We start from the raw sequence: 27581 nt of genomic DNA on the forward strand, positions 1-27581 counted from the left end.
TGTTACATATTGTTTGTCATTTGTTGAAAAATAGCAATGTTGTCTTTTCTCAAAAATGCATCAAAACTACTCTGCATCTGTTTGGTGTCTATGAACAGTGGAATCCAAATCCAGTACTTAAGTACAGGTTTGAGGTATATGTACTTTACTTGGGTAGTTTAATTTTCTGCTTTATACCCAACTATGTTCTTTTGATAGTTTTAGTAGCCAGTTCCTTTTAACAGTAGTGTAAGTGTAATCATAAGACAGAGCAGTATGCTACCATCATCGTTATAGGAAGCACAGTAACACAGCTTGTAAAGGTGGTAAAACATCAACTACTATCAATAACCAGTAATGCAATAAACACATATGTTGCTGTGAACTTCTGCATAATGAGTACTTTTACATTAGGTACTTTAAGTAGAATTTGATACTAATAATTTGCATTTAACAGAAGCTTTTATCCAAAGTTACTAACAAATGAGGACACACACACACACACACACACACACACACACACAAGTGACATGGAGTTCAGTCAGTGTCTTGACTTTTAGCACTGTGGACGGCACGAGCTAATGTAGGGCGTCCCGCTCTACTTAAACTACAGCCACCACTTTGGCTTCAGTAAAACCTTTAATGCAGGAGCATTTCTAAACTGTGGTATTGTTAACTGTCTTTAAGCAAAGAGTCTGACCTCACATGCTGCAGCAGACAGTGGCTCTGAGGTTATATAGAAATGATTTAAGTGCATAATGTGTTGTGAAATCACAAACACATGTTTGATGCTTGATAGATACAAAGAAGTCTGTAATGTGTAAGTAGGAGTACGTCTGGTTGGAAAAAACAAATGTCAAACCAAACTACAAGACGGACGGGATGGTCTCCAATATAAGAACTTAATAGTGTACGGTGATGAAGGACAAAGATTTGTGTTTTGTTTTCATTTGTTTGACTAAACTGCTACAGGTTTTTCATAGTTATAAGATGTTTTTTTATTTTATTTTTTTATCACAATGTCATTTTGTGGTGATTATAATGTATTTTGTAACTATCAGGTTTATACATTTTACCAATATAGCTCGAACAATAATCCTTTTGGATTGGAATTTAACTAGGTTTTACAGCGTAAATGAAATGTTTTGGGTGACTGACAAGAAACGTGAAATACAGTTTTGATGTACCATGAAAACTTACAGCTCAGAGAAAGTTAAAAATGAAAAAATACCACCATGACATAATATGCAGTTTGTTGCCACTGTGTCATCCTGATAGTGCCACCAGATGGCGTTTTACTATTGTCAATATTACAGTCTCCTGTTACAGACATGAGTAGGTCTCTCTGTGATGAGCTGGGGTACGAGCCTCGACCTGCAGTGCACATGTATGTGTTTGTGAAGATGACTGTATGAAAGGAAAACAACAGAATAGCAGCATGTTAGAGTCTGTAACCGCTGGATGGAGTCATCATAGCTGGGATTAAAAAGTGTGTGTGTGTGTGTGTGTGTGTGAGAGAGAGAGAGAGAGAGAGAGAAAGAGAGAGACCCAAATCAATACTCCATCCTTTGTCTATTGTCAGGTGTGTGCAGGGTGCAGGTAGAAATAATGCTGTAACTAAAACAAAGAGAGACAGAGGGACAGGGGGACAGGAAGGAGCAGACCACTAGGTGGCCCCACTCTTCTGCTGGCTGTCTGGTGAGATGAAACAAAGAGAAGCTGGGATGAGATCACCCAGCAAAGCGGTGCAGCTCCACAGCACAACTCTACAGGACAAACACAAAGCAGTGAGAGGCGGCCAGTCAGCAGGCTGGGACACATGGGAACAGGCTGTAATGTCTCACTATACATGATGGCATCAGTGGTGATGTGACACACAGTAACAGATTATAGAGCTGGTACTGGTGATAAAACCAGGAGACATGGAAACAACTTTCTGGATGAAGTTCTTATTCCCTCTGTGTGAATTACAGCAGAAGCACGTGAGGAGCTCAGTCATGAGCTCGCTGAAGCCCGGTGCTCAGAGGGAAAAACACACATTACTCAGTTATATAATTACTTGGACTTGAAAACTGCCATTCAGTCATCTTCCTCCCCCTGCGCTCGCTCCCGAGGCCTGCCGCGGCGCTCGCTCCCGCGGCGTTGGAATGCATTGACGTCAGAAGGGAAGCGGCTGGACGCGCACGAGCTGCACCCGTCACGCGCACGCGCGCTCGCGCCCGGTCCCCGTACGAAGCGGAGCGGCTGTAGCGAGCGCGCACATGGACGAGCGGGAGACGCGGGCGCGCGTCCTGCGCCCCAGTTCAGCGGCGGCGGAGAGTGGGAGGCAGCGGGACGTGTGCGCCACGGCGGTAAGTTAGTCCCACCGAGCTCACGGTGTCCGCTCCGGCAGCGGGGCCGCTCGTAGCGCGGTGACCGGGCGCGGGGGCTGCAACTGCGCATTTAGCAACTCGGGGACTGCAGCTGAGGCCAAGTGGAGAACAGCTGGCCGCAACGAGAGAGTGCGTTCAGAGGGGGACAGACCAGGAGAGGAGCTCAGGATCACACGGTGAGGCCTGCCAGGGTCCACTGAGCTCAGGGGCTTTAAACATGTCCACTGGGAACACGAGCGGTGTGAGGCTGGCGGGTGGTGTTGACGGTGCTGGCAGTGAGGACAGTGAAGTTGGCTTAAAGTGAGAACTGCAGGGATGAAGTCCATGATAACGAGGAGGAGGAGGATGATGATGATGGCTCAACTTGTTACCCTGGGGAAGATACGTTGATGACATCATTAGGTCCAGGGCCACCTTCTGACCCTCTTAGACAAACTAATGGCACACACACACACACACACACACACACACACACACACACACACACACACACAAACATGCATTATGGTTTCCTGTTACAGTATTGATTTGACGTGCCATTTGTGCTGGATGGGTGATATTTGAGATAGAGCCAAACACAATGCTTCAACATCGCAGACGATGGAAGATTATTTTACCCCCGGCCGCTCTCATTGTACTAGAACTATTAGCTGTTGTAAGCCGGCCTTCGCTACTTAATTGAAATGTGTTCTTTTGATAAAGGATGTGAAATGTCAGTGTATTTGTGGCCCAGTGTTTGAAGCGATGAAACATTAGCAGCAGCTGACCTCATCGAAAGCCCTTTTCCCTTAGGGCCAAAGGCCACAGTTATCAAGCCAGTCATTTAGTCTCATTGTTTTGTCTTTTCTTTGTTCTGCCAGGCCACTTCCCACCAGTGAGGAACTTTGCTACCCAGCAGCCCCTCTTCCTTTGGACACTTAGCGCAACTCCTTTTTCCCCACTCCAGCTCCTTAAGCCTCCCAGTTCAGTCCCTCCTCTACCCTCCTCCGTTCAAAGCCCACTCTTTGTTTCAAACATGGACTCCTCTGGAGAAATGACCCACGATGGACATGTCAACCCCACATGCAGCACCGGTCGCTCTGATCTCAGCGGACTGTACCATCTGGGTCGGACACTGGGCAGAGGCCACTTTGCGGTGGTTAAACTGGCTCGTCGTGTCAACACCGGGCAACTGGTGGCTGTCAAGATAATTGACAAGACGAAACTTGACGTTATGGCAACAAGCCACCTCTTACAGGAAGTGAGGTATGGAATACAACTTATTTTGAAAGATAGGAATTAAAGAGGGTTAGAAATACAAATGCACTGTAGTCAGATATTTTTTAGGTCAGATCTAATAGGATTTCAGTCAGACGTACTGATTTTAGACACTGTGTGATCCCTTTGTGTCTTCTCTGAGCCAAAAATGGAACAAAAAATGGATCCTGCTGTCTGCTAGCGAAGACACACCACTTAATTAAATGACACCTCAGTTAAAGCCTAAGTTCTTGATTACTCCATAGAATTATTATCTCACCATCACTACTGATATTTTCAGGTGCATGAGGCTGGTGCAGCATCCCAACGTAGTTCGCCTCTACGAGGTCATCGACACACCCACCACCCTCTACCTGGTGATGGAGCTGGCCGAGGGGGGTGACCTCTATGACTACATCATCCGCCACGAGGGAGGAGTGGCTGAGGGCACCGCCAAGCGTCATTTTGCCCAGATAGTGCGCGCTGTGGCGTACTGCCACCAGCTTCACGTGGTGCACCGGGACCTGAAGCCGGAGAACGTGGTGTTCTTTCCCCAGCAGGGGGCGGTGAAGCTGACAGACTTTGGCTTTAGCAACTTATTCCAACCCGGGACAATGTTGGCCACCAGCTGCGGGTCGCTGGCGTACTCCGCTCCAGAAATTCTGCTGGGAGAAGAGTATGATGCTCCAGCTGTTGGTGAGAAATGTACTTTTGCATCTAGAAGCGTTAAGACGAAACTGTGACACCAGTGGTTTCCAAAGTGGAGGTTTAGACCCACTGGATGTGGTCTTAAGTTGCATAACGGAATAGGAAATTAGAAAAACCCATATTTGATTAATTGACTGTGCTCCATCAGATTATTTTGTAAAGGTTTCCTCTAAACTTTGCATATTTCTACTGAGTTACTAGACAGTTTTATCCAGGATGAATCGTTTATATAATAAAAGGAAAAGAAGTCCTCCTGTCACAACTGGTAGACCAATGTAACTGACATCAAGGGGTCACAAGCAGTTAGCTCTTTGTTTGAAGGGTCACAGGCTTGAAAGGTCAGTAGCCACTGGCCTAGATAAGCCATTATGTGTAGGCTTGTAGTTCTGCTCCTGGGGTTCTAGTTGTACTGCTGATGATGACATAACTCACTTACATCCATTCATATCATAGCCTGAGGTTATCTGACGCATCCAGGTCGTTCAGTTCTGACATCCCAGTTTGTAAGTGATAAGATCTCCTTTAACTTGACTGATTCAAGTTAATTAAATTCTTACATTCTTCACTCGAGCAGAGTCAGTCATACCTCAGTAATTTAGTAGCTGTTCTGGAGATTTTTTATCATATGCCACAGTCCTCATCACATCCCGAATTAAAGTTTGCTCAGTTGTCATGGAAATGCTGGTGTTGATATTAGAAAAAGCACTTGACAAAGCAGTCTCACTTTAACATCCAATTAGTATCTGCAGGATAAGTGGAGGAAGAAAGATAAGAGAAACAAAACTGTGTGAGCCAGTTTCACACACCTACAGCAAACTGCTAACAGGACAATTAGTTTATGTGCCAGATCCAGCTGGGAGCATTCACTGTTTGCACTTGTGTTTGTTTGCCTGAGAACATGTGAACCTTTCAGCCCTTGTCTTTATTCATGTCTGTTTTCTTGTGTCACAGTGTGTGTGGATGTTCCCTGCTCAGCGTGCCCTTGCTCGCATCTGTTAATTCCCGTGCACATTTATAGATGTGTGCATTTGTATGCATGTGTATGTCCGTAAAGGATTAGTATGTGTATCTGGGTCAGTCTAAGCAAGCCAGCCAGTCATGAGCCAACTGGACACGTTCAGCAGTGGATCCAAACACCACCGGGCTCTCGCACTGCAAAGCAGGCACTTGTGAATAGTGGGAAGCGAAAGTGCTGTACAACACTGATCATCAATAGAAGAGAGGTTGGTCTGTACTGATGGACATGGAAAACTGAGGGATTTGGTTTTATTTGTGTCTCTTGGGGGGAGACATAGCATGTCTGCTTTAGGGAGGTCTGTGGTTTCATCTACTAAGCTGGACTAGGCTGGATTTTGGCAGGGTTTAGTCGTTATTTATTCTGGTGTCTACAAATACATCTACACTGAATACAAATTCATCCCAACTGCAATTAGTGGCTGCTCCTGTGGAAGGACGTTTCTTTGTTTCAGTTTAAAGCAAATACTGCCTGTCACAAAGAAGAGTCGCAGATTTGTCAAAGCCACTGAAAGTGGAGTTCTAGAAACTGAAGATATTTTCTTTTCTTGATATGACGCAGCTGTCTAGTCTGTTTAGAATGATCTCTGTGGCTGGTGTCTTTGTTAACCAAGGGCACGGTGTGTGTATAAAAAGGAGTGGCAATGAAGACAAACTGCACACATGTATCCATAACTTGAACATGACTTTAGAGTTGTGTCAGTTCCTTTTTTTCTTGTTAGTTCCTGTTTCTTTAAGCGTCCACGTGAAGGGTGTCCATTTAAATCCATGTGTGCGTTTCATCATTGCCTCCTCAAGAACGGACTGTCTTCTTCTGTTTTATTTTAAGGTGACTCAACCTGTGGATATCATGATTATGTCATCCCCCCTGATGAAAATGTACATTTCCATCACCCACATGCACACTTTTAAATGCACGTTTGTTCAGATATGAGCTCCTTGCTATTTCTGTAAGGACATTGGCCGATCCTCACCGCTTCAGAGGGCTGTTTTATTTAAGGGTGAAGGTTAGAAACAGCTTAGGGTAATAGTTAGGGTTAGATATTTAGTTGTGACCGTTAAGGTTAGGGTTAGAGGTAGGGGCTAGGCAATGCATGGTATCAATGAGCGTCCTCACAGCTATAACAAAACCAGTTTTCATTTGTGTGCGTGTGTGTTAATCCTGAGCTGCAGTGAGGAAGAGACGTCCCTTAGTGATCTCAGCTTAGTAAGGTGACTCATAAACTCGTCTCTACACACAGACAGACTACTCTATGCCTGTTTGATATATCTGGCTCTTTTAAACAGACAGTGCTGTTAAATTCACTGTGGTGTGTGTGTGTGTGTGTGTGTGTGTGTGTGTGTGTGTGTGTGTGTGTGTGTGTGTGTGTGTGTGTGTGTGTGTGTGTGTGTGTGTGTGTGTGTGTGTGTGCGTGCTTGATGATAGTCATATGATGTGGAGGAGACACAGGGTGGTATACTGTTCGGGCCTGTTGCTTTTGACAAAATAAACTACAGTTACATAATGTCCGTGTGCTTGCATGTGTGTATGTTTTTTGTACTATGAGTGTTAATATTAAACTTCATCATCACAGAGGCCACAATGATCATTTCTCACTGTATGTCAGTGTGCTCGGGCTAAATATGGGACTGTGATTGGTGAGTTAGGACAGAGAAGTTGGCCAACAGAGTTATGTAAAATGACAGATAAGAAGGGAGGAAGTCTTAAATTAGTCAAATATGTTCTGTTTACGAGGAACTTCTGCTTTTGACAGATAATGCTTCTCTGAGCATCAGTTACTCACTTATATTTAGCCAGCGAGGTGTAAATAGCATTGTATGTGGTTGTAGTAGATTGTGTACTACATGCAATTCATCCTAAAGCTCCAGTGGTGATGGACTTAGATTTTCTGAAGCCTGTTTGGTGGATTAGTGGTCTAATTGAATTCTAATTGACCTTTAGGATGACTTTTATTTTTTAGTGTAGGAAAACTTGAATTTAAAAAATGTGAAGCTCTAAAACAGTAAGTGGTGTGTTGGTGTTAGTTTCTCAGTGAATCAAACTAAGCTCGACACAGTAACGTGGTCTGAGGCTGAATGGAGCTCTCTGATCTGCTGTCCTATTCAACCACAGTGAAGAATTTCATTTCTGACTTTCCATGCCTCTCCTTTCCCTCCACCACATCATTTACACCGCTCATTTATCTGATCGAGGGTGGAGGGCTGCTTGTTTGCTGGCACCCCCCCCAACATCCCATTTTAGATCAAGGAACAAAACAGACAAAGCCCTTTGTGTGTGTTTTTATATAATCCTGAAGGCTGTAGGACTGTTTATATCAACAAAGATTTTTCCGAAGCCTCAAAAGCACAGATCCAGCACACCACCACCACAGTGTGTGTGTTGGAAATGATAATTATCTCTCTTAGCAACAAAATCCAAAAACAGACGCGTCACTAAAATTGCACAACACTGATTATAAAAGAGTTCTTAGTGAATAACACGTCCTAATGTGTAAATGTACTTTTAAGAAGCTGTAACTGTCTATTTCATTGATAGTGACTTCACTCTTAAAGGGGCAGTACTATTTTAAGGTTAATAAGTGGCCATCATGCAGTAAATGCTGGACAGTTTTGGTTTTGTCGTCCAAATAAAGGCAAAAACTATCAGAACCCTTTGGAACGAGGCCGCTTTGTTGACTCTTCATGACGTATTTGGCCTTAAAAATATCGAAAGAGCGACCCCTGAATAGACAGTTCATCCTCCATCTACATCTGGTTTGTGTATATATATGTGTGTGTGTGTGTGTGTGTGCGCTGACAGTAGGCCACTGATGTGTGGTGAGAATGTGTGATATTCCCCAGTGAGCAGAGAAAAGTACACTCCCAGCACTCAGTAGCTTCTTCTCCCTGTTGCATAACACTCCTCTAGGGTGAAAGCATGGCTTGTGAGCGTGCCTGCAAGTGTACATTGACTAGTGAGGACCGCAGGCTGTTGTTTAGACCATCGTGAATGTAACGTGGGACAATAGCTTAATGTTTATCACACGTGGGACTGCTACGTGTGAGACTGTCTGGATAGACGCGGATCTGAATGAACTACAGTGTTTGGATTTGTATTGTATTTTGACGTGCAGTACCCTCAGCAGATATCTGATCTGCTTAGCGTATCATAATCAAAACACGTATTTACAGGCAGGTGTTTGCCAACAGCACTTTTTCACGGATACAGCTCCATATTACTGCTCACCAGTCGCACAGTTTCACATTTCTTTTATGGATTGAAAGCCTGAAACTTGTACATATCACTCTGTCATGTGCTTGTTTTTAGTCAGAACTAATTTGAAAGCTAATGCAAAAGCAGTGACTAACATTCGGTGCATACATTTTCAGAACAGCATGTTGGTGGCAGCAATGAACTTACAAAGTAAGTAGGGCTTCTTTCTCCCAAAAATAGCACCGTTTCCATTTCTGTCAGCAGTCTGCGATAGTAAATGTCAAAAATAATACTTATACTCTCTACACTGTTCAGATCTGACCAGCACAAATTAAAGAAAGAAACCTCAAATTAAAATCTGGTTAATGTGGAAATGTAGTGACAGGTCAAACGGACAACACAAATATACTGCTGCAGTTACAGGGAGAGCAGTGCTCCTTGGAAAACTTTAGTGACAAAAGAGAAGATTAAACAATCAATCATTAAGATTGCAGTAACTGGAAAAAGACCAAGGTCAGAGTTGGAGTTGTCCTTCAACTGAATCATAAAAACAAATGTGATATTGGCGGAGGCAGCAATTTTTCAGACATACGACCTGTTGTATTTCTAGTGTTACATCAGGGCTAATACACAGTATGAACAGAATGTGCAGAGTTTTTATTTCCAGTGTTTGGGAGAAACACAAGGAGAGATAGAGAAAGAAAAGCGAGCTCATTCTCAGAATAGCACACCACCACAACGAGCCCTCTGTTTGTTATGGCCTTCAGCCCTCAGCTCCGTTTCCTCTGCATGTCTGTGTGTCTCCACGCTGTTCTAGCCTGGTGGAGGCTGTTCTTAGTTTGCACGGACCTCCTCTCACTGAGCCTGCACGAAGATGTGAGCGCGGAGAGGGGAGGGGGGGGGAGAGAAGGGGAAGGAAGGAAAGGGAGGAGGAGAAAAAGAACACACTGTCAGCAGTGTTGGTCAGCACCAGGAAGCCAGTGTGAGAGTGTGTGAGAGGGTGGACCTGTGTGTGTGTTTGTGTGTATTGAGTCTGGAGCACTGTGCCCAGCTGTCTACAGCTCAGGCGTCACACTTTAGACATGGCAAACCGGACATCCAGCTGTTACGTGCATTTTCCTCTTATGTTTCATTACTTTACTGAGGAGTAACCTAATGTAGCCTAATACTGGCCACTGAGACTGCTGTGGACACGGAGGAGGCAGGATAAAATAGAACGTCACACCATTAATTTATCAATAAATAAATCTGTTATTTTAACCTTGATCCCAAGTTGATCCCTCTATGTTGCTTCGTAGGCCAGGATCCGAGTCCCACGTCATGTGTAGGCGGATTCAGAAAACAACTGCTGGATGTTTTCAAGTCAAATATTTTTAAATGTCCCTCAAGAACCATGAGCATTCTTGATATGGTCACAGAGCAGAGGGATTTGAATGCTATTTTACGGTTTGAGGTGTTTTGCTATTTTAGGCTAATTTTTGTGCTTTCCTGTGTTCCAGATATCTGGTCTCTGGGGGTGATCCTGTACATGCTGGTGTGTGGAGTCCCTCCCTTCCAGGAAACCAATGACAGCGAGACTCTTGTCATGATTCTCGACTGTCGCTACTCCATCCCCGAACATGTCTCGGGCGACTGCAGAGAGTGAGTATAATCGCACGGACAAAGCAGGGGTGAAGGCTGTTCCCCAATAAAAAATAAATTATGTGTGACATATATCATATCTCTGTATGTTTTACGTCTCGATTGTAAAGTCGGATTCTCTCCCAATGGGTTTGTGCTGTTAAATAGATACGATGAGTCACCCTGTCTCAAAAAACTGCTGACCGTAAAATCATCTTATTAGTGTGTTTCAGTGGATAATTTTAGTGTCCTAGTTGTCTCAAGCCTGTTTGAAGCTTCACTGAACACTTCCTCTGCTTTTCTTCCATACAGAATATGTCTGTGGCCTTTAAACCGTCAGCCAGTTTTGTCAGAGACACACAAGCACACTCCTACATAACCTTCACTCCTTGCACCTTGAATCCAAAATACATACACCTCAGACTGTCCTCAGCTCACAGGACTTCAGAATGAACATAGATAAGTTTGGAGGTTGAACTACTGGCTACCAGCTTGAAGTCATCAACGTAATAAGTGGGTCTATACTAAACCTATGAAAGCGAAACGGCAAACTGGAGCCCACTCCAATCCAAAAGGTGACAGTTATGTCACCATGTTCTTTTTTTCATGTAGTTCACTTCCAGTGAGATGTAACGGTTCTGCACTTTTTGCTTCTGGTCGTTTGGTTGTGTGGTTCCCTAATGGCCACTGAGCTGGTTTTCTGAAAAGCGCTGACTGTTGCACTTGGTGATGCTGTATCCGTACAATCAGAGTCAAACCAGCATTATTCTTAAAATATCATGATGGTTAAGTAATTGCACCATAACAGAAACAAAACAGCAGTACATGTCGTTCTTTTTGTGAAAGCTCGCTCAATGAGCGCCTTTATACACCTATTAATATCCTGTTTAAGTGATTTGTCAGATTTTGTTCAACTGCAAACACAACCTGCAACATCTAGTCAGAAGACTTAGCCCCCGGTCACACAGCTGTTTATTTGATTTTAGAAAAAGAGCATCTTAGAACAGAAAAACCTTGTGGACATTAAGGGTGGAATAGATCAGCTCCCACTAAGGTTACACAGTGTCAGAACAACAAATATGTGTATGTATCTTATTAAACAAAAAATAACAAATGTTGTTTTCTCCATCAGCCTGATCTCCAGGATGCTGCAGAAGAATCCATGTCGCCGCGCCTCGCTCGAGGAAATCGAGGATCACGACTGGCTGAAGGGGTTGGATAATGCCCTGCTCAGCCCGGAAGCCCCACCACACTGGCTCTCTGGGGCACTGTCTCCCAGCTCTCCCCGCTCTGGCATGCCCGAGTGTGGGGACCTGCTTGTTGCAAGGTCCTCTCTTCAGCATGGGTTTACAGGACCCTGGCAGCCCAGTCTGAGCATCACCCTCCGTCCACCTCCAGCTGAGGAGCCTCCACTTCCCAAGAACCTGCCTGCACTGCAGCAGATCTGTGAGGAGGAGGAGGAGGAGGAGGAGGAGGATGAAGAGGATGAAGAAGAAGAGGAGGAGGAGGAGGGCAGTTTGGAAAAAGAGGGGGAAAGTGTTGCATCTTCATTAGTAGCAGAACCAGAAAAAGAAGCTGAGGAGAAGTTTGATGAGGCAGATGGCGAAGAAGAAAGAAAAGAAGACATAGTGGTGATTCTGGAGGAGGAGGTGGCGGACAAAGAGGAGGGAGCAGTGGAAAAAGACAGAGACAGTGAGTGTGTGATTTCAGACCAACCGGTCAGTCACGGAGACAAAGGAATCCACAACACGGGGGCTCCACCACCATCTCTGCCTGGTTTGGTCGTCCCGTGCTGTCAGGGGCAGCCAGACGTCACAACCACAGAGGAAGAGAGAGACGAAGAAGAACCCAACAACAACACCAACAAACGGCCTCCCTCCATCTCTGCATCCTCTGCTAGACTCAACCTGAACGGTAAGGAGGCAGAAAGAGAAGGAGAACAAGACGGAAAAACAGAGGAGGGGAGAAGAGGCGACACCCTGACAGACAGATCTCAAACCCACAACGCACTGGGGACCCGGGATGAGGCTGCTGCGAGGGCGGAGCAGGGGAAACGGCACAGCATAAAGCTGCGTGAGAGACTCTTCCAGTTCCCTCTGTGTGAGAAAGCTCTGGCCTTCAACATACCAACACACAACAAGCCCAAGATCCTCCCGCTGGCTCAGTACAACTGCTGCCATGTGCTATAAATGAAACGGGTCCGGGTGCTATCTGCGACGTGCTGCTCACTCACTCGGGACACGCGGGCTGTTTAGCAGTCTGCAGGTGGCTGTCGACTGAGCACAAACCATGTGAAGTGGCAACCCACTCAGCTCCCTGCTGAGCCTTTCGCTGCAGAGACCCAGAGGCATGACAGCAAAGGCCCTCAGCACACACAGGATGGGACATGTACAGCTTCATACCTACAACCACTCAGTTTACCGGAGTGTGCTAATGTAATCAACATTGTTTTACGCTAGAGGTGGTGTTCAGCACAGTAGTCAGACTTAGTAGAGCCTCTTCCATTTGCTGCTGTGTACAGATACAACCGCAGAATACCAATGACTAGACTGTGTCTAATCTGTAGCTTAGAACCAATACTGAGATCACCTGTACAGGAGAGAGGGAGCACTGGAGAGAGCAGACGACAAGAGATCAACAGAAAGACGGCCACAGTTCGTACTGAATAAGCTATAGTCCTGTTTTGTTCGTTCAAATGGTGCCTACATTGATCAAATGGGTTTCATACTGTGTGTGGCCACCGTGTCATTTTAGCTCTGACTGTAAAAAGCTCTGAAGGTCAGAATATTCTCGCATGTGCACTCAGAAGATCCACGACTTCATATTTTATATTATATGAATTAGAATAAACTTTGAACCAGCTTCTGCTACAGAGTAGCACCTGTTTCCTCCTCCCTTTGCACAACCTGTTTGTCATGTTTGTTTGAAAGCTCTTTATATATAAGCTCTTTAACGAAAGACTGAGACTGTTATGATAGGATACTATATAAGAAATGCTTAGAGCTGAGATGATACGACCTGTTCCTATAGTCCTAAAGTCTTATTGATAGAATGACCTGATAAACTGTATGATACTGTCTGTAGGTTCTTGAACTGGGATGCAGGTCTTCCTTGGCGTTTGAAGGTCTTTTTAATTATACTGAACATTTGAATATTTAACCATAGCAGTTTTATTTTGGACGCAGTTCCATGCTATATTTTATTTTCTATAACGTGACAAAGATATTAATTCTCTGGAGAGATGTGTGACTTTGTGCATGTTATTACTGTTATTTACCACTATATACCTCCATGTGTCTTGGATCTGACAGGGCATAGTTCTTGTGTAACCGTACCTTGAAGTAACCCACTGAATGATGACTTGCACACAGTGTGACTACTGCAGCTGGTAGATTTCCATAAGCAGCATCCTGGGATTGATGAATAGACTTTTTTTTTCTTTTTTAGATCACATCAGAGTGACGTGTTATTTTTGTAGCTGATGACTCCCTCTGCATGGTGTTATTTTACCATCCAGTGCCTCCTATGTTTCTATAATTACACAAATAAAGATTTTTGTTTGTTTAAACATCAGACACGAAGTGTAAAGTTCTGTAGAGGAACAGAAAGCCAACACAACGAGCTACACCGTCCTGCTAGTCTGATCGGATGGTTCTGTCCCATATAATGGGACATGTCACGTGAAATCTGATTAATCACTCAAATCTCATCAGCTGCAGAGGCATAAAATCTGTGCAGACGGGGGATAAAATCCCGTTCTTTGTTCCTGTGTGATTGCAGCCTGTCTCCCCTAAGTGTGTCTGTGTCTACTGACCTGCATTGTAACTAGGACCACATCTCTATGGAGCCATGAACTTATTTTTCTGTATTTATTTATTAAAATGGGTTAAATCAATAACATGGATGAGTCTAGTGTTTTTATTTCACATCAACTCAGTGTGAATCCTGCTTCTGCTACTTTCTACTTGCACTTCACCACATTAATTAAAAATTGCACTTTTTACTCCATTACCTGTATTTAACAGGCACTTTGCAGGTAAAGTGTTAAAAACAAGATGCGTCCACAGAACACAAAGTCTCGTAAGATGACAGCTGTGTATCTGCCATCACAAGCACGTTGGTGTAGCCTGGTTCAGCCGCTTGTCCCGTTTCAGATGCCCCTGGATTGTACAATACAGTCATTTCCACTTGAACTCCTCAGATGGTTTAATTTTAACAGTTTAAAGCCACAAAATGTGCATGTACTCCACCAGTTCACCTAAATATAAGGTCCAAAGATCTCTGCTACTATAATGACTTGGTGTGGACTAAACTCAGCAACTCTCAGCTATCAACTATTGGCAGGAAGGGAAACATTTAATTTACCATTCCTGTGTTTCTGACTCTACTGTGCAGTGGTGGAAGAAAAATTCAGAGCTACCAAGTAAAAATGTAAATAGTGTATGAAATAAATAGTGTATAAATGTACAGAAAGCTAGTGCCTCACATTCAGTTTGTTTACATACTAGTACATTTCATGACTGAATGTACTGTTACTTACCACCACTGGATCTAAACAAAGTAATATAACACTGTCTCAACTACTGCAGTGTCTTACTGACGGGGTTACCAGCATGCACCATCAAACCCCTCCAGATGAGCCAAAATTCAGCAACACATTTAATTTTTAATCAGCCAAAAACAACATGTTACTCCACTCTTCAGATCCCTGCACTAGAGTCCTATATCTGCTCTCATCAGATTCAAAGCCCTGACCCTTGATAACAGTGGTCATTGATGAACTCCCTCATCCTGATCCACACTCCCTCTCGCTCACTGCACTCTGCAAGCGAACTATGTCTTGTGGTCCCCTCACCTCACCTCAAAAGATCTCAAACGAAACTTTTCAGCTCTGTGGTTCCACGAAGGATGGAAAGACCTACCCACCTCTGCTCACTCAGCAGCCTCACTCCCAATTTTCCAAAACTTGCTGAAAACAGAACTCTTCCACAACCTTCTCTGCACTTACATCTTTGAAAAAAAAAATCTCTATCTTAATGTTTTTCTCCCTGTATCTCACTTTTCGCTTTGGATAGAAGCATCTGACAAATGACTAAATGTAAATTTAATGTAGTATAATTTAATAATTATTAGGGGCCATCCCTCTGTACAGTATATGTTGCTGAGAACACCACTGTACTATTACCTAAGCTAGTTAAATCCACTGACTTGTACTAGAACTTGTAATCTGCTCTAGTTATAGTTACATTGCTACTTCTGAAAATATTTTCCACCTCTGCCCACTGTGGGTTAACACATCCAGCCTCGTCGGCCTTCAAGACCTCCGGTGCTGCTATTCTGATAACGCTGTAATGCAGGATGTTCCTGTTAGGATGAAGGATGGGAAACATTCATTGAGCAAATACCTGGAAGCATAGGAATGTAAGATGTTAAATACTCCATTGCAAGTCTTTAACTTGCGTAAAACTGCAGAAATCATTTACGTCATTACTTATGCCACTCTGTCATCACTGTTTATTGCACTGCATTTCACCCCTGACTATTGCAAACCTCCTTTCATCCGTTTCTCCATTGTCTTTGTTCTTACTGAGTTTTATTTTGTATTTGTGCTGTGGTTCCTTTCTGGTTGTTTCCTTTCTGAACAACAAAAACAACAAAAGTAACTCACCAATGCCTATTAGTATATTTGGTTTCTGTCAGTATATACTGTGTGACTATTGCAAACATGTTGCATGAAGGGTGCGTCTTCATGAGAAGGTGCATATGTATATGGGTTTTATCTATCACAATTCATATAACTTTTCCTTTTTGTACATAAAAATTGTAATTGATCTATAAGTTTTCTGTAAGTGTTGGAAAACTGTGTAAACTATCCACCATAATAATTATAGACACAAACTATAAGAAAACACAAAACAACCAGTACACAATGTGTAGATTTATTTTTAAGACAACCAGCAACCACTGTCAGTTCTGTTTCTGAGCTGAAATTCTGATCCTCCAGATTGTCTATAGGTTTATCTCATCACAACCCAGAGCACTGCACGCGCACACACACACACACTCACACGCACACGCATACTCACACACAGGTTTGTGATAGTGTCGGAAGTGAAGATGTGCATTTGCAGCCGACTGAGGAAGTCTCACTATCTATCTGCATCTTTGTGGTGTCTTGCAGGCAGCAGAGCTGCTGAAAAGATGCAGGTTGAATGAACTAAAACACAGAGAGTGCCTCCTGGTGGCTGGAAATAATATTACTAACTCATAAAACAATAACTTATGTAATGAACTGTTCATCAGCATGGATAAAGGGAGGACTTCCTTAATGACTTCATGTGCACATTTATTTCATTATATCAGTGCAATAACACTGTGTGACTGTACGTATTAGACTATATTAGACTAGTGCATTGGTTACTGCAGCACAGTGAACTCAAGCTGTCACAACAACGACAACGTGACAAGTGAGGAAGAGCTAAAACTCACACAGGTATAAAATTAAATATTTCTTTTGCAAAAGACATAATGATTCTTTGGTTGGTTAGATCTTGGCACATAAATGACTTATATTAAAGATCAAATTTGGTGTTAAGCATGTTTCCAAACAAAGCCACAGTGTGAATATTTCAGGAAGAATCAACTCTTGATGGAGCTAGAACAAATCCAGATATGAGTTCTGCTCAACCAGAGAAAATAAATACCTACAGACACATATACAAGTTTTAATATTGTTATTAAGTGAAACCTGGAATAAAATAGTAGCAATAAACTGCTAACCCAACACTGACATAGGGTCTATATGTATAGGCAAACTGTTGCCTATAGCAGATATGGAGCAACATTAGCATTCATGTACAGTTGCTGATTCAGTCCACCCTGTGAATGTAAACCCGAATTCTGTATTGCTGAACATCTGTCTCTAGCTGCTAATTGCTGTGCTGTGATCAGTAACTAGCTGCTAACTTTATCAGGTGCGTAGTGGCCATTGCTGGTGAGAGCAGTGAGGATTAATTAAAATGGGTAAAGCTGTGGGCCATAAAATCAAAACAACTGGGCTAAAAGACCCTAAAATGCTCCCATCTGAGCTGAAGTGCACAACGAAGTCAAGCAAATATTGTCTGTGAGTTAAACACTAGAGGTGGGAGCTTTTATATTACACATAATTATTAGTTATGTTAGGTTATATAAAAAAATCATTAGAGCAGCTTTAAAGGTTGACTTTCATTGATTTGCTTGTGTTTTAATAGGCTCCATGTTTGATACTGTCCTCTGATTATGAATCCTGAACTATAGTTTTTGTATCACTAGGTGGTAGCACTGAGCAAAAACCTTCCTGAAAGTGTCCTGCTTCAGGGAAAAGTCTGTTTTGACCCTTCCAGTAATATTAAACACTTGACTGTACATGCTGTAACCCTTCTGATTTCCCAGGAGCTCCTCACCCTCATTACATTTGAACAAACCTGGTGAAAAACTTTATTCTAACACAATCTGTAGATGAAGCTAGTACATTCCATTTGCTGTCTAATCTGGGGGGAAACACTTCTAGCTGTTGTTTTAACTGCACTTACAGTGTATATATGTACATTAATGGTAACAAGTGGGGGAAATATTAGTTAGACAGAGGCATGTACTGTGGGCCGACTGAAGAGCCTTTCTCCTTCAGAGGTCCACACAACACTGAAGATGGTACCGTATCTCCTGCTTGTAGCAGCTCAGCACTGGATGAAATAAAGCACCACCTCAACTCTTTGAAACACATTCAGGACTCTTGAAGCTTCTGGAGGAGGAGAAAGACAAATTGTCACATAGATGAAGGAAAACCCCAAAAGGCTAAATGATAAAATGCATCTGTACTGTATGGGGCAAACCTGCTGTTTCAGGGCCTGCATGGATATGTACTCGATGCGCTCTCTCTTTTGCCGGACCCACTCGGGTTCATCAGGGATCAGGAATACTAAAATGACCTTAACTATGATGAGCACATGCTGCAAAAACACAAAGAAGTAAAAATGTTGGGAAAATGCACAGATGTAATTATTTTGCACTTATTGACAGTCTCTCCGTGCTTCTTACCTCCACCATAACTGCCAACAGCAAAATGTTTGTACCGCTCATCTTGCTCTCCTGATACAACTCTTGTAACCGTGGTGACAGCAGCAGCAGCCAGCAGTTGGACACGACAGAGACGAAACTCAGGATCTCAAAAGATGTCTGAACACACATTCAACAAGACAATGGCATGAGCTGTTACTCCTAACTGGTTAAGTGTGACATACCCGGTGCGTCTCATTTCTATTGCGTGCTGTGCTCTATGCCGACCTGCCACACGCCCATGTCAGCCACAGGGGGGGTGAAGGGTTTGCGGAAAAGCTTGCAGATCTTATAGGCGTCCGTTCGGATCTCGGTTATGTTGTTGATGAGCAGCAGCACGGCGGTCAGAGGGTACACACAGGAGAAAAGACTCAAATACCCAAACTGCACCAGGAGTTCGATATACTCTGCAAACAGGCCCTTGAAAAACAAGAACACTGCTGTCATACACTGCTCAGATGTATTTGTTGAAAGAAATTCTTAATACTGTATACAGACGGGGAAAGCAGGTAGGCTGCTTTGGTTCCTATATTTGTCCTCCTGTGGGTCATCTTCAGTCTCTGCCCTAATTGGGGCGCTGATGAACCGGTCTACCAGGAAGGGTATGACCACCTCTGTCACCTGGTTCACCAGCTGGGTCACTATGAGCAAAGAGGCCAGACGCTTCAGGTAGACAGAGAGAGAGAGAATGTGTGATTTTGTGGGTATTTTATTTCTTCTAGTTACTTTATTTAGTCACATGTTGCATTCATTCTGAAAGGTCTACCAAAACCTGAAGACCAGTTTACTTAATACAAACAGTAGTCTTCTATTCTGGCTCCAGATTTTGGAATTGCTGCCCACATCTCAGATCAGTTAAGTGATCTAAACATGCCTGGTTTTGTGTTTACTGACAGCTGTACTGACACAGTGAGCCCAGTCTGAGAAAATAACCCTGATTATTTCTTTTACACATACAGACACAAATATATGTAAAAATATGTATATATAAACAGTTATACTTCGAGTTATATTGGATCAATACAGTACTGCCTTAAAGACACACCACCAGAGCTGTTACCTTACGAAGTAAAGGCACATCCTGCTTGAAGAAGGCAATGTGGAAGAGCACGGCAAAGTTGTTAAAGAAGGTGAACTGGGGGGAGAGAGAAAAGAGCCTGGTTAAAGAGCTATAGAAGCTGTGAGATAATGTTTTAAGAAAAGAGGAGAGAGAAACTAACCACCAACACTTTAGCTGTCAGATGGTTTTCGAAGGCCGACTCTTCTCTGTGGTTCTCTAAAGGTACACAATAAGAGGTTGTTGATGTTGGTCAGTTCATTTATTAATCTGATGAGTCTTCTAACTTGTTTCTCTTCTCTTTTCTCTCTGCATCTTTGCCACAGCTCCCTACAGTCTTCCTCACTCACCATATTCAGTCAGAGACTGTGCCACTGTCCTGTAAAGAGTCGCCAGCATGTTTGTGTAGACAATGTGCATCACCGAGGGCATGTAGAGCAAAGTCTGAGACAGCAGGGAGTTCCAGTCTTTGTGTAGCTGTTGGATGCGGGCTTCCCCCCAGTAGAAACAAGTCATACCCAGTACCACCAGTCCTGGAGAGAAGATGGGACAGGGCAGGAGGTGAGGAGACAGATCTGTTGTTTTACTGTCCAGCAGAAAGATATCTACTTTAATCAACCAGGTCCTACCTAGAAACAGTCCCACTACTGGGACAGACACCAGTGCTATACGTAGGTCCCTCCGCCAACCAGGAAAGAGTGGCTCCAAGCGCCCTGTCACTGGATTGACCCCGAGTTCACCTTGGAATCCGGGCCGGGGCTCTGCGAAGCGCTCAGCGAGGTTCAGGGTCCCCCAGCGGTACGAGAGAGTGGCACTCCGACGTTTCCACAGCTCCATGACCACCGTGGACCAGATCATGCTGAAAACAGCCTGAATCATGTGACCACTGAACGTCTCATCATCGATACTTGTGGCGCGTGAGCCGGAGACTGACTCCATCTCTTTCTGGGCCTCACCTGTGATAAGTAAGAAAGGAAAATGTATTTAGCTTGTTTTTCAGCTCACGGCACCGGAGATGCAGTGTACTGTGTTAAAATACACCGTCCATCATAAAATACATTATTATCATAAATGATAGCATTAGCATTAGCTAGCTCAAAGACAAAGTGGTGTGCAAACATTTAGAAGGTCTCCTCGTGAGCTTGCAACACAGAGAACATCTAGCACGTTTACTGTGTTAGCATGTTGGGCTATGATTGTCCTAATGACACCACACAGATGTTGTAAAAGAAAACATCTATAATCCTACAATAATGCCAATCTAACTGTGAATGAAGCAGCATCACAGTGTCTGTAGCATGTGCAGTTAACACACAATACTTCCAAAGGGGTGAATACTTTTTATTGGTACTGTATGTCATAAAAGTCATACATTAACTGTACACACATTTAATGAATAATGAAAATAAACTATACATCTCCACACCTACCTGAGTAGAATGTGAGGGACAGGCCTAATATTGCTGGTGGGAGCAGAGACCAGGTGTAGAAATCAAGAAAGCTGAAGTAGAAACCGACAGAGCTTCCAAAATATTCGTTGACTGAATCTGGATAAATCAGCAGACAGAGGTGTCAGTGTAAGTGCATGCATGGGTGTCTTATAGTAGACAGGCAGAAAATAGAACCACGCATTTAGTCATTGTGAATACCAACTCAATTTGGGGTTGACACAAGAAGGAGAAATGAAACCATCTTGCAAACATTCAGTAAAGTGGTTGTGTGTGTGTGAGATGTGTGTTTCCACCCACCCAGTGGCTGACTCAGCTGATTCCCGGAGTACCAGGCTTTACCGAGGGCCTTCAGTTTGGCAGAGTTTTGGAGGGGAACCGTGTCAACAATCACGCCAGCTGACCCGAGTTTCTGCCCTGCAGCAACACTTAGTGTTACACACATGGAACTGAAACAGCAGAGAGGCTTGAGAATATTCACAGTTACATGGGCACATACAGGATATACGACGCACTGAGCCTGATGTTGAGGATAACACTAATTTAGAGAATCAAATGTATGTTAATCTGCAGCTGAAAGTAGTTCAAGTCTATTTACTTACATTTGTTTAATGCTTGCAACTGTTTTAGCAATTACTGAGTTTTTTTAAGTGGCTACTCATTGACCTGTTTTTCTATTTATGTGTTATGGGTTATGAATGCCACAAGCAAAGTATGGTCAGAAGAATAATACCAGCCTTATCCTCTAAAGTGGTGATCTTCAGCTGCCGAGGATGTTGTTTGGGTATGTGCGTGTATGTGTGTGTGCCCATTGTTGTCAGAAGGCATTCAAAATAAATATTCAATTTAGAAACAAATTTTAAAAAAGCACAATTCCTCCTGACTGGTAGACTTTCTCCATATTACTCCAGTAATGAATGCTTCAATTATTTGTCTGAGTGGGTATTTTTCCAGCATGTACATCATTCTTCTCATTCCAGACCTGAAATCTGAAAACACAGTGAAAATACCCACAGATGTTCGCTCTGCTCTTCAGTATGAAGCTGTCAGGCAGGCCGGGTATTTTCAGGTCCCTCTGTGCCCGCAAACCGTCCAGCTCATACTTCACTATGTAGTGGCGCTCCGCTAGCGTGAGGAACTCCTCCATGTTGTCTGTCACATGAAGAAACACAGATACATGAGAATAGCCAGTGATGCATCAATACAAACACACAGACAAAAAAGTACACTATTTGAAAAGGAAAAGATCCAAAACCCTTGATATCAGTCTTCCATGTAGTATAGCTTCTACAGAAGTTCAAGCTCACACTTGAATAGATTAGACACCAGCTTTTTACTAACAAAGTAAAATTCATATGGTCACCCATTTCTATGCTGTACCGTGACTCACTTAATGAACTTCTGATGCATTTACTTAATCTGTTTCTATAGACAGAAAGTCTACACTTTATTAATTAATAATATTAATAATTAATATAATTATATTTTGATTGCATCATTTTAAATCCACTGCTGTACTGTTCAGATGAAAAGTTAAAAAAAACTCTGTCCTGTTCAAATACTTCTGGATCTGACTGTGATTTCAGATACAGTGATACTGATACTGTGTTGGTAGTTTAGGGTAAGGGTAAGCTGTAGTAAGCCTTTACAGTGTAAAGTCTTACTACAGGTTGGACAGTGATGGCACAGCTTTAACAGGAGTCTTTGCAAACACTGGGTGGGGCAGCAGGAGAGTCTGAGCTATATGTAAAAGAGTAAGGAGGCCTGCTCCACCTGTGTCCGGTGTTTTACAAAAAAATCTTTGGCCAAATCCAGGAGGTATCCTGGAGGACAAATCAGACATGCCCAAAAAATTGACACCAAACTTGGCACCAACTGACTTCCTTTGGCTGTCAGGAAAAAACAATTTTCAAACAATGCACATGTAGCTCCAAAAAATATTTTTTTACATTAGAGAACTTATTTCAATTCCACATACACAGATCAACATCCTAATTTTAACGCTAAATAATACCTGAAACATAAACTCCTGTCCTAAGTAGAGAAAAAGGGCATAACAGTATGATGGAGGGTTACTTCACGGGTACAAGTACAATTCATCCGAAAATCTAGTCACAGTCTGCAGCCACAGGGCGTCAGTATCGGGGCTGAACCATTCAATATCCTAATACTCTGCTGGTACATCCTAAAGAGAGGACCCCTGCATCATCTGTGAAAAAGCAAGGAATATAAGACTCAATGAACACCTGCATCATCTTTCAAATCAACTGGGAAGGGGTCAAAGGCCATGACCAGGGTGTCTGGATGTGACCACATGCAACAAAAAGTCTCCCTGTGTCAAAAAAGTCAATTTTCACCATTGACTGTAATGATAAAAAAGACCTGATCTGAAAACTACAAAGAAAGTTTGGTTTTCTTTTTCTATTATAAAGTTTCTATCTGTGAGATTTTATATTTGTAAATATAGAAAAAAAAACATAAAGTTTGTAAAACTGATAACAATACTTTACTATCATCTTCCTAGTGCAAAAAAAACCTTATAGAGTTGGAATGGCTCATTCGCATAATCAACAACCACACCAAGCTTTGATGCGATATACGTGAAAAATTTAATCTAAGTTAAGTGTACAAGTCAAATCATGAATACACTTGAATACACAAGCTCAACTGTGTACCTGAATCTTTAAAGTTGTCTCTGTCGTTGTAGGAGAAAGCTGCCATGTCCCCGTTGCGGTAAGGTTTACATAGACCTAACTCCTCAGTGGCTCGAAGTAACGAACAACGCGGTGCAGAGACCACGATGATGTCACCGCTGGCGTCCTCGCCTGGGTGGGCCAGTAGTGCAGCACCTGGTGTGGGAGATAGGAGCAAAGAGGCTAGTTTAGAGGGGAGGACAGTTTTAAGACTGATATGAACAATGTGAATGTACTCTTATAAAGGTTCAGTTGCTCAGATGGAAAACATAGATTTTATACATAGAGGACAGCTGATAAAGGAGGCTGACAGAGTGGCACGATTCAGGTGTGATTTACTGTGTCAATGAAACAAAGCAAAAAGAAAACAAACGCATCACTAAATGTAGGAGCGCAAATGTGGAGCTAAAAACTAAAGCAAAAGCTGAAAAGGTGACAGATCAATAGAGATAAAGAGACAAAACAAATCTAAAAGATTAGATTAAAAAAGGAATTGCAGATAGTTACTTTCATGTGGTCAATAAATGCAAGGACTGGTGTCAGAGAGCAAACATTATGAAAAGAGACTAATGAATGTCTGATGGCCGGGCAGTTGCATCAGGGGTGTTTCAGTGTCTCCTGAAAAGTAAATTCAGCTAAATTGGCATATTTAGTTGATGTGTCTTTGTTTGTGTACAGTAACTTTTTTGCTGGTTGGTTAGCTACGTGTAGGCTAAAGGTTATTAGGCTCAACATTAATGAACCATTTACTCACAAATAGTGTAGTTTGAATACTGACGAGATGTTTATCTCATAAATACTTAAAGAAAATATTTCATCTTGTGTTTTCTGTCATGTCTTGTCATGATCCTATGCTTTGGTTTTTATTTTATTTTTAACCTTCCTGTTCCCCACTGCTTCACCCTTCCAGCTTCACTAATCTTCTGGATTGTTTTCCCCTGGGCCCTGCTCTCCTCTTTAAAAGCACCACCCTGTTCACCCAGCCACCTTTCCTACATACCATGCCTTGTTTCTTAACCTGTATGTTTTTTTTTACCCTGGCCTCACTTCAGCCTGGCCCTTGTCTTGCCTTGTGTTCTTGGGTCCCTGCTCTTACTCGGACAAACGGTTTGGGCTCTTGGATCAGCCCCAGGACTATGGACCTCGGTACCTCTGCCGGTTTGAGTTTTTGCTTGTTTCTGCCTGTTTAGCAGTCATGGTTTTTTTTTTGTTATTGTTCCTTTCCGTTCTGCGCTGCGCTTCTTGTTCCTTCACCTCCTCCCCTTCCATTGTTAAACCTAATGAGCCTATTTAGGCCAGAGGTGGAGTGAAACCAAACCTGGAGCACAAATTTGTGGACTAACTAACTATCTTCAGACTGAAGAAGCTACTTGGATGAGTAGTAAAACGATCTAACAAGAAGGAAGTCCAGTTGCCATGACTGAACTTCCAGATAACTTCAGCTGGACGACTGAGAATCTTCGCTGACATAACTTTGTGTCATCATTCTCGTTTCTCCCTTTTGACTGAGCTATTGCCATGTTTTGTTGTTACTTTGTATTTTTGTGCTTTGCCACGTGTCTTTTTACCAAGCATCCTGCTGCACAGTGAACGCCAACTTGGCACCTGCTACTTTTTTTTTTCTGCTTCCCCTGTGTATTTCCTATGTTTACCTCCATCGTAACATACCTTAATGTTACAACTAAACATTTTCATTTAACCTCATCGTCACAGTGTCTGGCAATATAATTGGCTCCTCAAAGACTAGAATTGTGACAGTTCTAGTCGTAGCTTACAGTTCATTTAAATAGGAGGAATTTAACTAAGTTTATCTACTGTGCCAACTTGTAAATGCAAACACAATCAAATGTTTAAATGCTAAAGTCCTTCCCGGCAATGACTCTGATGTTCAACAGATTTCAACAGTGACACAGTGAGAGAAATGTTCATTAATGTTTGATCTGCATGTCTCTTTGCAAGAGTACAATCAATAGAAAGTTGATCTCTACATGTCCTCCTGCAGCTCATCACTGTTATTCCAGCCCTTACCTCCATCATTCTGAGGAGCTCCTATCAGTCTGATGAGCCACCTCTTCGTCTCAGGACGAACCTTTGGCCCAAGCTTCACCAGAACCAAAGGCTCGACCCGCTCTGACACACAGCAAGGACACGTGACCTTAGTCCAGCCTGGTCCAATGGGGGTGGCACTGGGTTTGCCTGGGACCTTTCCTCCTGTGGTCTTATCCTCGTGCGCCTTGTCGCTGCTGCCACTGCCACCAGCTGCACCTTCACCTCCATCAAGACCTGCCTTACTCATGGTGAGACTGGACAGACATGTCCACAAAAACAGGTTTAGTTTACTATCCTGGAGCTTTTATCCTCAACCCTTGTGTCATCCCACCACCCAACAAGAGCTTTATGCAGGCAGGTACATAATCAAAACCTCTATAGAGCAGTTGGAGAAACTGATGTAATAGGATGCACTTGTCTTTTTTTTTTTTCCAGTTGTGTTTCCAGGTTTTGACCATTTCATTGATGATCCCCTTATTGTAACTTCAGAGTTTTCACTTAAGTGGTGATTATTCCAAATATCTATTAGATGAATTAGTGTTGTACAAGACACTACAGGAGAACATTATATTTCTAGAGGCCATCAGGAGGTTCACATTTGTTTTTGTCAAATATAGAATGGGCTGCCATGTAATTTGATACACACATCAATGCCTCCCTGGGTATGAATTTCAATATCTTTTGATGCTTATCTATTTGACGTAATAAGAAGATTTGAGACAGTCAGTCTGCACATAAGTTTGGTTCACTGCCATGATTCAAGCATCAAATAATGATGCTCTTAGGTTTGTAAGTCAGGCTGAATATGTATTCATTTCAGGCACAATTCCACCAGAGAGCTGTGCACTACACTACTTACTCTCACTCTGCACTTTCTGCACCCTTCGCATATGAACCTACACTAAATGTTTCAGTTTCTCAGGAGGAAACAGTGGTTAGTCCTGTCGGCACACTTTAAACTGTTTTGACTACATTGCAACTGGGAATAAACATAAACTAACATATAGACGCAGTCATGGGATAAGGCTGCAGGGAGAGACTAAACTGAAAGCAGCTCAGTACTTCCTACTATGACAGACTTATGTTTAAACAGGGAGTGACATTAAGAGAGACATGTAAAGTGAACGTAAGGATGAGTCAGGAAATACAAAACCTGGCAGGGCGTTGATGATGAGGTTCTGGTCTCCAATCCTACAGCAGTCCTGTTTGAAGACACACACATCTGTTTAGTTTCCCTCAAAAGCAACCAGTAAGAACATGCCTGCTGTGTCTGCACACACTTACCCAGCTTCAGTGTGTACTGTATTTAAGCGTGTGTGTGTGTGAATGTATGTTGTTAGTAGGTATGCGGAGCAACTTCCCAGAGACTGCAGGGTGTGGAGGGCTGTTTGCTTTTTATTGAGGCTCCTCCCTCCAGCTTGTTCTCTGCTTTACTGTTTCTGCTGCACCGCAGGGTCCTACTGCACCACCTACTGCACCACCTACTACCCGTCTTGACTGTATCTCAGTGTGAAACACACACACACGCACACACACAGACAGGTAAGTAACTACATTTACTTAAGTACTGTACTTAAGTACAATCTTGAGGTACTTGTACTTCATTGGAGTATTTCCATTTAATGTTTCTTCCTACATTGATTTTAACCTCATTAGTTACTAGTTACTTTTTTTGGATTATATTCTTCATTCAAATCATTATATATTAGTAAAATGCTGATGTATCATGTAGGGATTAACCTCCTGTCTACCATCTGCTGTTGCTCCACACTCTGTTTTCTCACTAAAACACATTTTAGTGAGAATTTACATCTTTGAGAATTATCAAACAAACCCGGACTAAACATCTCCCAAGGACATCAAATGCTAAACAGTTTAAATACACTGTTTTCTTAGTAGAGTACTTAAAGTAACATTTAGAGGTTGTACTTAAATACCTTAAAGCTTTAATAACTTAAAGCACAAAAATTAAATGGTTCTTTTAGTTGTATTGGAGTTTTTTTTCTGGGCGAGAAATACATTTCTTGCACTATTATTAAGTGTTGTGTTTGTGTACTTTATATATTAACAGGTTTTAGCTGATGTTAAGAAAGGATTCAGCTGAAGCAGATGCTAGTG

The 27581-nt window shown here is 42.7% G+C and overlaps 2 protein-coding genes across 3 annotated transcripts; one reads left to right on the top strand and one right to left on the bottom strand.

Moving 5' to 3' along the window:
- Positions 1–2219: 2219 nt before the first annotated feature.
- Positions 2220–14022, top strand: snrkb (SNF related kinase b). 2 transcript variants are annotated; one of them, XM_026365364.1, is made up of 5 exons: positions 2220–2330; positions 3212–3596; positions 3889–4283; positions 10002–10143; positions 11255–14022. In XM_026365364.1, the coding sequence occupies exons 2-5, from the start codon at positions 3367–3369 to the stop codon at positions 12309–12311; spliced, it is 1824 nt and encodes a 607-aa protein (XP_026221149.1). In that variant the 5' UTR covers positions 2220–2330; positions 3212–3366; the 3' UTR covers positions 12312–14022. The 2 variants fall into 2 exon arrangements, with proteins under 2 accessions (XP_026221149.1, XP_026221148.1); XM_026365363.1 differs by having other exon boundaries at positions 2233–2527.
- A 2018-nt stretch (positions 14023–16040) lies between these two features.
- Positions 16041–26865, bottom strand: ano10b (anoctamin 10b). The gene is made up of 16 exons (XM_026365590.2): positions 26748–26865; positions 26617–26665; positions 25443–25717; positions 23397–23570; positions 21736–21873; positions 21022–21138; positions 20704–20820; positions 19903–20229; positions 19624–19806; positions 19437–19492; positions 19277–19351; positions 18715–18879; positions 18445–18636; positions 18199–18336; positions 17994–18110; positions 16041–17902 (listed from the first exon to the last, which is right to left on the bottom strand). The coding sequence occupies exons 3-16, from the start codon at positions 25708–25710 to the stop codon at positions 17885–17887; spliced, it is 2085 nt and encodes a 694-aa protein (XP_026221375.1). The 5' UTR covers positions 25711–25717; positions 26617–26665; positions 26748–26865; the 3' UTR covers positions 16041–17884.
- Positions 26866–27581: the final 716 nt, after the last annotated feature.

The sequence above is a fragment of the Anabas testudineus genome, chromosome 6, assembly GCF_900324465.2.
Source record: "Anabas testudineus chromosome 6, fAnaTes1.2, whole genome shotgun sequence".
NCBI classification, from domain to species: Eukaryota; Metazoa; Chordata; class Actinopteri; order Anabantiformes; family Anabantidae; genus Anabas; species Anabas testudineus.